The sequence below is a fragment of the Dermochelys coriacea genome, chromosome 23, assembly GCF_009764565.3.
Source record: "Dermochelys coriacea isolate rDerCor1 chromosome 23, rDerCor1.pri.v4, whole genome shotgun sequence".
Classification (NCBI taxonomy): Eukaryota; Metazoa; Chordata; order Testudines; family Dermochelyidae; genus Dermochelys; species Dermochelys coriacea.
The window spans coordinates 2,924,125-2,936,623 of NC_050090.1; the positions used below are offsets into that span (position 1 = coordinate 2,924,125).

General features: G+C 58.3%; 1 protein-coding gene across 3 annotated transcripts; it reads right to left on the minus strand.

The window, feature by feature from the left end:
• Positions 1 to 106: 106 nt before the first annotated feature.
• Positions 107 to 11,510, minus strand: SIRT2 (sirtuin 2). 3 transcript variants are annotated; one of them, XM_038381949.2, is made up of 16 exons: positions 11,390 to 11,510; positions 11,001 to 11,047; positions 10,232 to 10,280; positions 8,918 to 9,034; positions 8,056 to 8,097; positions 6,812 to 6,918; positions 6,032 to 6,088; positions 5,136 to 5,204; positions 4,583 to 4,712; positions 3,713 to 3,772; positions 3,345 to 3,400; positions 2,821 to 2,897; positions 2,686 to 2,737; positions 2,223 to 2,290; positions 1,531 to 1,597; positions 107 to 861 (listed from the first exon to the last, which is right to left on the minus strand). In XM_038381949.2, exons 1-16 carry the CDS (start codon positions 11,403 to 11,405, stop codon positions 676 to 678), a joined length of 1,200 nt encoding a protein of 399 aa, XP_038237877.1. In that variant the 5' UTR covers positions 11,406 to 11,510; the 3' UTR covers positions 107 to 675. The 3 variants fall into 3 exon arrangements, with proteins under 3 accessions (XP_038237877.1, XP_038237879.1, XP_043357361.1); XM_038381951.2 differs by lacking the exon at positions 11,390 to 11,510 and having other exon boundaries at positions 10,962 to 11,043; XM_043501426.1 differs by lacking the exons at positions 10,232 to 10,280; positions 11,001 to 11,047; positions 11,390 to 11,510 and adding an exon at positions 9,790 to 9,940 and having other exon boundaries at positions 8,918 to 9,035.
• Between the last annotated feature and the right edge of the window lie 989 nt (positions 11,511 to 12,499).

Sequence of the window (12,499 nt, forward strand, 5' to 3'; positions counted from 1 at the left end):
CTGCAGCACCAGGACCATCTACGGCTCTGTACGAAATTCGATTTCCCTTTATAAATGGGAATTCATTTCAGAGGGAGAGAGACCCAAAAGCCAACACAAGCCTACCTCCAAGATGCTAAAATTTAATAGTCAAGTGATACTTAATACACTGTAATAACTAATCCAAATTAAACACCGAGCTGGGGTGGGGAGGGGAGATTGCGTAATGTGCCGGTATTCGGTTTTCAGCCCGAATGTACCTAACAGACTTGGTGACGCTTGTCGGAAAGTCTTGGGCCTGGCACATTAATTAGCGAGATGGGTCTCTGAGAGAAACTGAATCCCAGCTGGGGAAACAAATTAGAAAGGAAATGCAATTCTATCTTGCAGTGCTCTCCTTGAGCCCTGGATTTCAGTTATTTTAGCTCGGTGGGGAAATAACGAAACATGCGGTTAGCGCGAAATGACTCAAAGAAGCCCCAGCTCACTCGGATAGGTGGTTCCAGAGAAAAACTCCCCTGAATCTCAACTCTCAGACCCCCCCTACAAGCTGCAAACTTGGGGTGACCCTAGCTCCCAGCCCTCTTTAGATCAGAGACGGCTCTCGCCTCTCGTAGGGGAAGACTGTCCAGGCAGTAGCGAGTTCTAATCCACTCCAACGAACGAACGGCCCTCGCCAGCCACGGCCGGGCTCCATCATTCCGCTTTGTTTCTGGCGTCGCTTTCCTTCTTGGGCGATGACCCCGGCTTCGCTGGGGGAGAGGAGGGGCTTGCCACGGCCCCAGCTGGGGGAAGGGAGGGGCTTGCCCCGGCCTCGCCGGCTTGCCCCGATTTGGCATCGATGGCAGAGTGCTCCTTCTTCACTAGTGCCTCCAGCTCGTTCTGCACAAAACCACAGGGCAGTGGGGCTGGCGAGCAAGGGGCAGAGCGGGGGAGAAGTTGGCTGCCCTGGGAAGGGGGCTCAAGCAAAGATCTCTGGTGGCACCTTTTATACCACCTTAGCCTTGAGAGAGGCTCTTTCCTCCTCCAGGATCTCAGCTTGCTCTGCCGTACCATGTGTACAGAGATCCCTCACCCGGCGCTGAGACGCAGCCACCTTTGGGGTGGGGCGTGGCAGCTGTTTCTACAGGGATCCTTCATCCAGCACTGGCATGCAGCCATCTCTGGGGCAGGGCAGCTGTTTACACAGGGGTCCCTCCTCCAACACGGAGGTGGAGCGGAGCAGGGCAGCTGTTTGTATAGTATCGCATACTGTATAGATCGCATACTCCCCCTATGAAATGCAGCCATCTCTGGGGAGGGGCAGGGCAACTGTATGGCTGTGAATCGCTCACCCAGCACTGAAACACAGCGTCTTCTAGGGCGCAATGTGGCAAGTTCTTAAGCAGGCCCAGAGCAAAGGCAGCTCCACGCGAATGGGGTCACCAGAGCTCGGATTCTGGCCAGGACACCTGAGCTTGACGCCCGGGACTCTTAAGAAGAGCTTGCATGGGACTTTAGGATGGTGCGTAGATGCAGGGAGGCAGGAATACACGGGAGAGGAGTAAATACCTTCCATCCCAGCAGCTCGGCCAGTGCTGTGCAGCCTTCGTCACACTCCCCGAGCCATGCCACGTCCCTGGGGCAGGGAGGGAGAGCCCCGCGGGGGAAGAAGCCAACAAGCAGGTGTTAATGAAACGCTTTGTGATCAGGGAGAATCTCCCTCCACCCCAGATGACCAGCCCTGGAAGCGGAAGAGCTCACTGCCTGTCTCTAGCACCTATCAGCTACGGATCTGAAAGGGCTCTCTCAGCATCTGAAATTTCCCCCCTTGTGAAGGATCGCTGGTCCTGTTTTACAGAGGGGAAACTGAGGCACATAGAGGTTTGGCGACTTGCTCAAGATCTCAGCAACTCAGTGGCAAAGCCAGGGCAGGAAGCCAAGAGGTGTAGCTCTCACCATATCCGGTTATAAACACTAGCCTCTCCCGCCCCCCCGAACCAGGGACAGAACCCAGGAGTCCTGGTGGCTCCCAGCCCCCCTGCTCTAACCATTAGACCCCACTCCCCACCCAGAGCTGGGAAGAAAACCCAGGCGTCCTGGCCCCCCATCCCCTGCTCTGAACATTAGTCCGTTTCCTGTCCCTCCATTCCAGTTGCCGGGCAGACCCAGCCCGCCCCCCAGCAACGGAATGGGCCATCCCTGACCGTCACCCCTTTCTCAGGGTGGGCCGTGCGCTGGCCCCTCGTCCCCAGGGAACTTGCCTGTAGGCCTTTTCCGAGTCAAAGTCCATGCCGGTGCTGAGGCCCATAAGGGACATGAAAGGATCGCTCTGCAGACAAGACAGACCGCCGGTGAGGACAGACAGGCTCCCAGGAGGCTGTGGGGGAGGGGGGGCAAGGGGGTGGGAGCTCCTGGGGGCCATCGGGAGATCATACAAGCCCCCTGGAGAAACCCGGAATCATGCCCCGCCCCACTCCACTCCTGGGGCTTGCTAGATGAACGCCTAAGATTTTGGGGCATGGGTGGGAAAAAAAAAAAGATTGGGGGGGGAATCACAACTGCCTCCCTCCCACCCCCAACAGCACTAATTTCACCCCCTTCCCCTGGCTGGATGCAGCCAAGCACGGCAGGCCGGCATCGTCCCAGCTGGTGTGGGAGCTCACCAGTCAGTACCCGCTCGAGCAGTCCATCCCCACAGCTCCCGGGCACAGAGAAAGGCCTCACCTGCCCCGTCTTCTCCTTGTTAATCAGCAGCCTTGGGGTGTTGGTGGGCACCCTGCGTCAGACAAGGAGAGGGGAGGTCAGGAGGGGGCAACCCACAGCCCGGGGCCTTGCAGGAGGTCCCGGAGCACCACTCACCTGCTGACGAGGGAGGCGAAGGGCTGCACCTGCAGCGATGTGCCCATGATGATGAGCAGATCCACCTTCTGGAAATCCTGCAGGGAGCACGGGGTGGGGGGCAGGGGGTTAGTGCCGTGCTGCCAGCTGCCACCATGGGGCTGGTAATACCCCCCCCGCCACTACTGCCTAGACTATCGGACCTATGGGCCCCCCCGGTGTGTTCCCCTCATGTCAGTCCAATGGGCCCCCCCGGCCCTGTATTCTCCCTGTCAGACCAATGGGCCCACCCAGCCCTGTATCCCCCCACATTCGAATTAGACCAAGGGGCCGATCCAGCCCCATATATCTGCCCCGTCCCCAATCAGACCAACTGACCAACCCAGGATCCCTCCCTGCTGCTGTCCCAGCTCAGAGCAACAGGCCCATCTACCCTGGTATCCTGCCTGCATCGAAGACAGATACCCGCTGCTTCAGGACATGGGGGTGGGGCAGGTGTTTATTGGGAAGCCGACGTTGGGAGCGCGTCTGGTGGGGGCACTTACCGACTGCATGAGTGTGAAGAAGCGGGGGGGCAGGCTCTCCCCAAAGAACACAATATCTAGGGAAAAGAAAAGCTGTCACACTCAACACCTGGGCCGTGCCCTTCGCTGGGTGGGCAGCTCCCCGAAGGGCCGAGGAGAAGCCAAGACGCTGGGCAGGAGCAACAGCAGGTCAGCAGCCTCCCAGGGCCAGATCCTCAGCTAGGGTAGGTCTACACCAGGGGTTAGGTCAGTATAGCTATGCTGCTCAGGGGTGTGGATTTTTCGCGCCCCTGAGAGAGGAAGCTAGACCAATGTACGTTCCTAAGGTAGACCAGGTTAGATTCATCCCCCATGAATGAATCACCAGCGGGCGAGAACTAGACACTTACCTGGCTTCACCAGACTCTGACATTTGTCGCACTTGGGGGTGACAGTCGAGAAAATCTTTTCTGAAAGAGGGAAAAGGAATGAAAGTCAGCGGCCGGATTCTCAGCTCAGCTTTGGAGGAGGCGGGAACAGACTGCTCTGATGGGAACCAATTGCAAGTTATGAACATTAGCAATTCTAACGGATTTTGGAAGAGATCTAAAAGCTTTGAGCAGATTCCTAACACTCAAGAGATCAGGAAACTAGCCAACGTGACAGCAGATCACACCACATCCGGACCTTCCTCTGCAGCTTTGGGCCACCGTCAGAGACGGAATACCAAGCTAGACGGGCCGCACACTTACATATCCCCGTCCTTGGTTCCTGAGGTCCCAACTTTGTGCAGAGACCCAAGGGAACATGAACGACAGCCTCATCCTCTTGAGCACTAAGCGGACCTAGAGATCGCTAACTTCAAACGCCCAAGCTCTGCCTCGCCATCGAGCATGCAGGCGTCTGTCAAAGAGATCGGCTACCACCCTGATGAGTCCCATGGTTTTTGCTCCCCAACATTAATCAGAGTTCCTAGCTCAGGCACAAGCCTGTGCGTGACAGGCTCTCCCCCAGCCTCTCACCCTGCATGGGCCACCCATTTGCTGGGGAAGAACCCGGCAGGAGTCTTTGCTTCGCTCCTATCACATCCTCAGGCTGATTTGTCTCCCCCATGCCCCTTTTCTTACTGGCGGGGTGGGAACTCCCAGAACAGATGGGGATTAACGGGGCCTCATGGATTACGTGCCCATCTCGATCGGTGACGAACTGGGGCCCCACGGGGACTCTGAACGGTGTGGCCATTGATGGAAGAAGCTAAGGCAAGCCGGGGGAAGAGGTACCTTTCATCCAGTCCAGGGTGTACTGCTTCTTGCAGGAGGAGCCGAGACAATGAGAGGTGAAGAAAGTGCCGTGGGCTTCCACCAGATCTTCCTGGTCCAGGCCAGCCACCCGCTCCAACGTGTCAATGTTCTGCAAGGTGCAGACATGCCCACCTGCCCCTTGTAACGCCGCGGAGCTGGGTAGGGGCCGAGACCCAGGTAGCGAAACTGAGCAGGCCTGAACTGCCCCCAGGCTGAGCTGACGCCCCTGAAAGCCCCACATAGATCCCCCTCTGCCCCAAATTACAGTGTGGCTGGCCCTTGAAAGGGGGTGGGGCCCAACGTCACCTGGGATTGATCAGCTGGAGAGCAGGAAGTCAGCAAGTAGCTCAGCTGGGCTGGAGAGCAGCAGGAAGGCTCCAGGAGCATGGGGAGCGGTATCCCTTGGCCGGGGCGTTGCTGGAATGAAGAGGGGCTGTGCCCCTCCCATGGGCTGGGAGCCCCAGCTTGTTAAGTGCATTAAGCCCACCCCCATGCCCCCCCCACCTTGCTGGGCCTTCCCAGGGTCACCAACCTGTGTGTAACAGCGCAGCAGCCAACCCTTCTCCTTCAGCAGCCGGATGAAGTAGTGGCACACAGTGGGCTGGAACGGAGCAGGGGAACGTTTGAGGGTTCCCTTGTAGGTCAACAGCAGCTCTCCCTGCCTTGTATTTACACCAGCTGATCCCCAGCTTGCGAGGGGAGGAGGAACTCTCTCCCCCACACCCCAGTTTAGGACTGCCCGGGAAGGTTCATTAAGGGGGCGTTCTACACTTTATAGCAAGGCAGCGGCTGAAGGCCGGATATCTTCAGACTGGCCAGTTGGTGTGACCCTATGGGGAGAGAGAGAGGGGATACCGGACCAGCTGGGCCCATCTGTCTGATGGCCATGCCAGGCTAGGATCCACGGATCCAAGTGGGGAGGGATAGCTCAGTGGTTTGAGCATTGGTCTGCTAAACCCAGGGTTGTGAGTTCAATACCTGAGAGGGCCATTTAGGGATCTGGGACAAAAACTGGAGATTGGTCCTGCTTTGAGCAGCGGGTTGGACTAGATACCTCCTGAGGTCCCTTCCAACCCTGATATTCTATGATCTGGTCCAACACAACCCGGGGTGGGTAGCGCTGTGATCTGGAGCAAGGTGCGCGTCTGGCTGTGCACGGATACCAAGACAGCTGGGCCTTTTCATCTGAGCCACGATAGCGTCACATCTATTCCCCAATACCCTGCCATCCCAGTGCCAGCATCGGAGATCCAAGGAGTCCCGGCTCCCAGTCCCCTGCTCTAGCCACCTGACCCCTTCCCTTTCCTGGAATAAGGAATAAACCCAGGAGCTCTGGCACTCAGTCTCTGGGTCACAGCGCTACACAATGCCTCTGTATTAAGATGCCATAGAAAGCGAAGAGCATCCGATAGCTCAGGCTGGATTTACCTTAAACTGTCCTGGATACAGCTCCCTGGCAAGGGCAAAGAACGGCTCTGGGTGTTGCTGTGTGGAGGGAAATAGACAAACGTTTTGGGGGGTGGGGTTAAGTTTGGTTTACAGATTAAGAACAAATCCTGTGTGTCCCCCAAGATGATTCCTCACTGATCAGTCCCCCCCGGTTTTGGGGTTTGGCAAACTGGTCTCAGGATCAGGCCCTCAAGCAGGGGTGGGGGAGTTCTTTGGCCACCTCCAATTCTCCCTGTGCCCCAGTATTTGAACTCCATGCCCACCTCTGTGCAAAACGAGCGCAGCTCCCGATCACTGGTGCTCTGGATGCCCCCATCCTCGTGTTACGGCCCGGTGCTGAGCTCCCATCGGCTCTAGCCGGGGGCTACCGATGCTCGGCCCTCCCTTGTGCCAGGCTGCCTGTGTCTTAGAGAGACAGGGGTTTGGTTTGGCCAGTTGGCTAGAGATGGGAAGCAGCGGGTGCAAGTTTGTATCCCCGAGATCTTCAGGAGGTTGAACTGGGACAGTTTCCCCTAACAAGACTAGAAACATGAGCAGTTTGGGGAGTCCCGGTCGTGTTTTTAACCTCAATCCGTCCTTGCTCAGGGATCAAACAAGAATACAATGCGTCTGCAAGTGCTGACGATGCAGGAGAATTCTTTAGGACGTGGGTGGGTATGCGTGTGAGACTGATCAAAGGGACTGTTTAGGTGGCCCACCGGGCAATGATCAATCATTATGTAAGGAGATCTCCAAAGCAGGAGGAACCCTGGGTGCTACCTTGAAGTAGTTGATTTCGAAGATGGCTTCAGGGTATGGCAGGTTGTAGCTCTGCAGATTGGCATAGAGCCCCGTGCCGGGTGACCGGAAGTCCGGGATCCCTGCAGCTGAGGGACACAAGGGGAGCCGGTTAGAAAACCCACACAAATGCCAAGCGGTGTCGGTCAATGGGATGAGATGGAGAAGGGATGCCTCAATGCGGGGGGGAGCCTTCTAGCCAGGGGCTAGTCACCTCCTTGTCCCTCAGCCTAGCAGGCGAGCAGTTTTCTAGTAACACTCATTTTCTGGGGTGCCACCAGCACAGTTTAGATCAGCAGTGGACACAGCTATTAGGTTCTAGGGATTCCGGATTCTTCACCAGGACTTGAGAACAGCCAAAGTCCCCCAACTCCCCCCCAGGATTTACAGGGAGCCCACTCCAGGTGCAGACAGGCCTTCTGTGAGTCTGACCAGTGCTAGGTGGATGCCCACCTGGCATAGGCACATCATAAAGCTCCTGACCACGCACCTCAGTGCTGGGTCTTAGTGCCCAGGAGCCAGGTGCTTTGGTTAAGAAACTCGGCCGACGTGCAAGTCTGGATGTGCAATAGAACCCCACTAACTGCTCTGCCACAGCCCAACAGGGGGCGCTGTGATGCCAGAGGTGCTGTCTTTTAAACAAGACTTAAATGAAAGTCCTGAACGTTCCTGGTCGTTCAAGGTCCCACAGCACCTTTCCCTCCCTTCTGCCCAATAACACCCTGGCATTAGACACAGCGTTCTGGTCAAATTCCAGCCAGCCCCATTCCATCCTGCCTCCCTACCATCCTCCTGCAGTTTCAATCAGATTCAGGGTTCATCTTCACTTCCTCTCCTAGCTGCTGTGCAGCTGTCACGCTCCACACCAGAGGCAGAGGCACCTCGGTGCTAGATGTGTGATCCCTGCATAAACAGCTACTGTGCCCCAAACCCAGAACTGACTGCATCTTGGCACTGGAGGAGGGACTAGTACAAACAGCTGCCAACCTCAAGAGTCGTCTGCATTTCTGTGGAAGGGTGAGTGATCCCTGTACAAACAGCTGCCACGTTCCACCCCAGAGATGGCTGTATTTCAGCAGTGGCTTGTAGACACCTTTGGGATGGAAAGTGCTATAGAAACACTAGGCAGAACTGAGTCGTATCAGAACCCCCTCCGTTTATTGCTATGCGCTGGTTTCTTTTCAACATGAATGATCTAACGCCGCCGCGCCCGCTGCTGTACTCACAGGTCGAGATCCCAGCGCCCACTATGCAGACGACGTTCCTGCCTGCAAGGTAACAGAGGGAGGCGTCAAACCTGACTCTGGAAAGCTACCCGGGAAACAGCCCCACGCTCTCAGCGCTTCCGGGGGTGGCGAGGCGTTGGCAGACATCACGGCAGCCATGCGGCCCAATTTGCAAACCTCCAGGCTCTCGTCAGAGCTAGTCCGTCTAAGATCTAGATCAACACCGGGGTGGTCCCCGCACTCCTGACCTCTGTTGGACCAGGTCCTGATCTGCAGTTACAAGCAGGCCTGTCTGTGCCGCTCCGGAGAGGGACAGCCCTCTAAGAGCATCCCTAGGGGCCTCCCCAGCTAGCATGAAGCTGACATCAAGGCCCCGCTCCCAGCATGGGGGACCAGCCTGGCCAGAGCACACTGCAGTATGGCAATTCTCTGCTTCACAGGGGCCATGGGAAGCAAAGACTCAGTAGAGCAGCCCTGAGGCAGCTCTAACCTATGCTAGAACCAGAATACGAGCAGTGCAAGGGAGGTTTAAAGACTCCTCCACCAACCCTGTCCCAAGTGCCGAGAGGGAGTAACTGCGAATCAGGCCCACAGAGGCTGGATCTCTCCCAGCAGCACGGAAGGAGCACCAATACACGTAGGAATATGTAAGTCAGACTTGTCCCGCAGCTTGTAAATTACACCAGCGTGGAGTCCCTGCCACATTCATGGTCGGCTCCATGCCTCCCCCTCTGGCCCTCGGTCTCTCCCAGGCAGTTACCCCCTAGCACCTTCCCCTTCTCGTTTGGGGGATCAGAACGAGGGTTGGCTCCCTGGCTTAGTCTCAGGGAAGCTTCCTCCCAAGAAGGGAGAGTCAGCTTACACTTCTCGCTCTGCATGAAGCGGCTCACTCCATCCAGCGTCAGCTCATCCAGCACCTTCTCCGGCTTCTCGCTGCCCAGGCCCAGCGTCCGGGACAGGAGGTTTCGCAGGAAATCCACTGAAAGGGAGAGAACAAACAACGTTAGCTGCTGTGGACCCCTAGGAGCCAGGACTCCTGGGTTCTGTTCCCAGATCTGGGAAGAGAGTGGGGGACTAGTGGCCAGAGCAGCAGGGGGCTGGAAGCTAGGACTCCTGGGTTCTATCACTGCCTCTGGATGGGGAGTGGGGTCTAGTGGTTAGAGCAGAGGGCTGGGAGACAGGACTCCTGGATTCTGTTCCCAGCTGTAGGCAAGGAGCAGGTCTAGGGGGCTAGAACAGGAGGCTGGGAGTCAGAACTCCTGGGTTCTGTTCCCAGCTCTGGAAAGGGAATGGGGGCTAGTGGTTAGTGCAGGAGGGGCTGGGGGCCAGGACTCCTAGGTTCTAATCCCAGCTCCTCCACGGATTTGCTGAGCAGCCTTGGGCAAGGTAGTGCCCCTCCCTGTGCTTCAGTTTCCCCCCCAGGAACCTATTTATTCCCATTTCCCAATCTCACAGAGGGGGATTATTGTGAAGATTAGTTGATATTTGGAAAGTGCCTTGAAGATGGTACATAAGAGGGGAAGGAGGGCTCAGTGGTTAGGGTTCAAGTCATAGTTCTGCAACTGACTCCTTGTGCAATGCTGGACAAGTCACCCAGGCCTGGCATATGCTGCAAAGTTCTCCCCACATAGGTCTGTGGTCTAGGAGTGTTCACGGCCACTAGGTGACCCAGCAGAACCCGCAGTGCCAATGCAGCGAAGCCAGCAGAAGGTAACTAAACTGACAGGCGTGCTCGTCTTTTGTGGAGGTGATGTCGCCAGACTGGCAGGCTCCAAGCCTCAGTTTCCCCATCTGTACACTGGGGATAATGGCGCTGCCCTGCCTCCCAGGGAGTTATGAGGACAGATATGTTAGAAACCATGAGGCGTTCAGGGGCCCGACAAGCACAATCGACACGGATTATTCAATCCCGATTCCCACCAAAGACCAGGTTTTGCTTCGAAGCCCGGACAAAAAAAGATGGCCTAAGTGCAGATGCTACCACTATTCACCCAATGCATTAGAGCCTCCTGAGAGGAAGGAAGAGCCATAGATTAATAGACCCAGCTGGCTCTCACAGGCTCTCTCTAGCTGGCTACGCCCAGTCCATCCCCTTGGTATGACAAAAGAAAGCCCAGGCAGTTCGGCCTTCCCAAGCTCCCCATCCCGCCCCTGCAATAATGCACAAGCCACCTACTTTCAGACTCTCCAGAGGCACCACCGTTTTCGGAGTCAGAATCAGAGTCCTGAAGAACAAAATATAAAAAGATCTGTCGGTGAAGTAAGCCAGTGTAAACACAGAACTGTCTTCTACGTTTAGTGGCTACTGTTAGAAGCATCTCAGTCTTGGGTAGAATCGTCTGGGGAATTGGAACCAAGGAGAGTCAGGACTCCTGGGTTCTAGCCCCAGCTGTGGGAGGGAAGAGGGGTCTAAATAATTGGAGCAGGGGCTTGGGGGATCAGGACACCTGGGTTCTATTCCCAGCTCTGGGAGGGAAGTAGGGCCGAGCAAGTTAGAGCATGGAGTTGGGGGGGGCATCAGGACTCCTGGGTTCTATTCCCAGCTCCAAGAGGGAGTGTGCTTTGGTGGTTCATCACCAGAGAAGGGTTTGGAGATCAGGACCAAACTCCGTCTCTCTAAGGACTTTCACGCCAGACAAAAAAGGGACAATTTGCACAACTGTTGGGTCAGACTCTTACCGTGGTTCAGTGTCACTGCTGCGGGATATGAAAGCCACACGGGGCTGAGCCCCGGGGAATAGACTGCAGGGGATGAGTGCAGTTGGGGGACAGGGAGGGAAAGGGTTAGCTAGGACCTGATGGGGTTTCCCCTTGTCCCTTGGTTGCAATGGGTTAGCTCAGAACAACTACATGCCCCGCTCCCAGCTTGCTGGACCTCGCCACAAAGGGGAACCCTGGCTTCTTACCTAAAAGGGCTTCCACACACCGCACCCCCCAATACTCACAGGAGAGTCCAAGCCCCTCTCTGCCTCAGTCCCTCCGGCACCCGCCGCTGTGACACAGAAAGGAAAAAATCCAAGTTATTATCCGAAGCCTGGGTGCAAAGGGGACCCCGCTGGGTCAGGAGGCACGGGGGGGGCACTGCTGACTTAGGAGGGCAGGGGGAAGGAGCCCCCCAGGAAAGGGAGGTCCCCGGTGATTCAGGGAAAGGGGGGACCCCAGTGATCAGGGGGGACAGGAGAGGAAGGGGGGTGCCTGTGACGGGGGGGTCGACCCCGGGGAGGAGGGGGCGGTGGGACCGTGGGGACTGGGGGGCACAAGGGGAGGAGCCCCAGAAGGAAGGAGGGACCCCGGATAACTCATGGAGGCGAGAGGGGGTGTCCCCACTTCCTACCGTCCCGCTCGCCCATAGATCCCGGCGCGGGGCTGCCCCACTCGGCTCCGCCAGGCCCGACGGCGGCTCGGGAACGGGTCCGCTGGCCGCGACAGAACTACAACTCCCAGCAGACCCCGCGCCCAGGACGACAACCAGCGGGCCCCGCCCCCTTTCCCCAGCGTGCCCCGCGCCCCAGGACTACAGCTCCCAGCGTGCCCCGCCCCCTTTCCCCAGCCTGCCCCCGCCCCAGGACTACAGCTCCCAGCCTGCCCCGGGCCCCAGGACTACAGCTCCCAGCCTGCCCCGCGCCCCAGGACTACAGCTCCCAGCGTGCCCCGCCCCCTTTCCCCAGCCTGCCCCCGCCCCAGGACTACAGCTCCCAGCCTGCCCAGCGCCTCGCCCCCTTTTCCCAGCCTGCCCCCGCCCCAGGACTACAGCTCCCAGCCTGCCCCGGGCCCCAGGACTACAGCTCCCAGCCTGCCCCGCGCCCCAGGACTACAGCTCCCAGCGTGCCCCGCCCCCTTTCCCCAGCCTGCCCCCGCCCCAGGACTACAGCTCCCAGCCTGCCCAGCGCCTCGCCCCCTTTTCCCAGCCTGCCCCCGCCCCAGGACTACAGCTCCCAGCCTGCCCCGCGTCCCGCCCCCTTTCCCCAGCCTGCCCCCGCCCCAGGACTACAGCTCCCAGCCTGCCCCGGGCCCCAGGACTACAGCTCCCAGCCTGCCCCGCGCCCCAGGACTACAGCTCCCAGCCTGCCCCCGCCCCAGGAGTACAGCTCCCAGCGTGCCCCGCCCCCTTTCCCCAGCCTGCCCCCGCCCCAGGACTACAGCTCCCAGCGTGCCCCGCGCCTCGCCCCCTTTCCCCAGCCTGCCCCCGCCCCAGGACTACAGCTCCCAGCCTGCCCCGCGCCCCAGGACTACAACTCCCAGCCTGCCCCGCGCCCCAGGACTACAGCTCCCAGCCTGCCCCGCGCCCCAGGACTACAACTCCCAGCCTGCCCCGCGCCCCAGGACTACAGCTCCCAGCCTGCCCCCGCCCCCTTTCCCCAGCCTGCCCCCGCCCCAGGACTACAACTCCCAGCGTGCCCCGCGTCCCGCCCCCTTTCCCCAGCGTGCCCCGCGCCCCAGGACT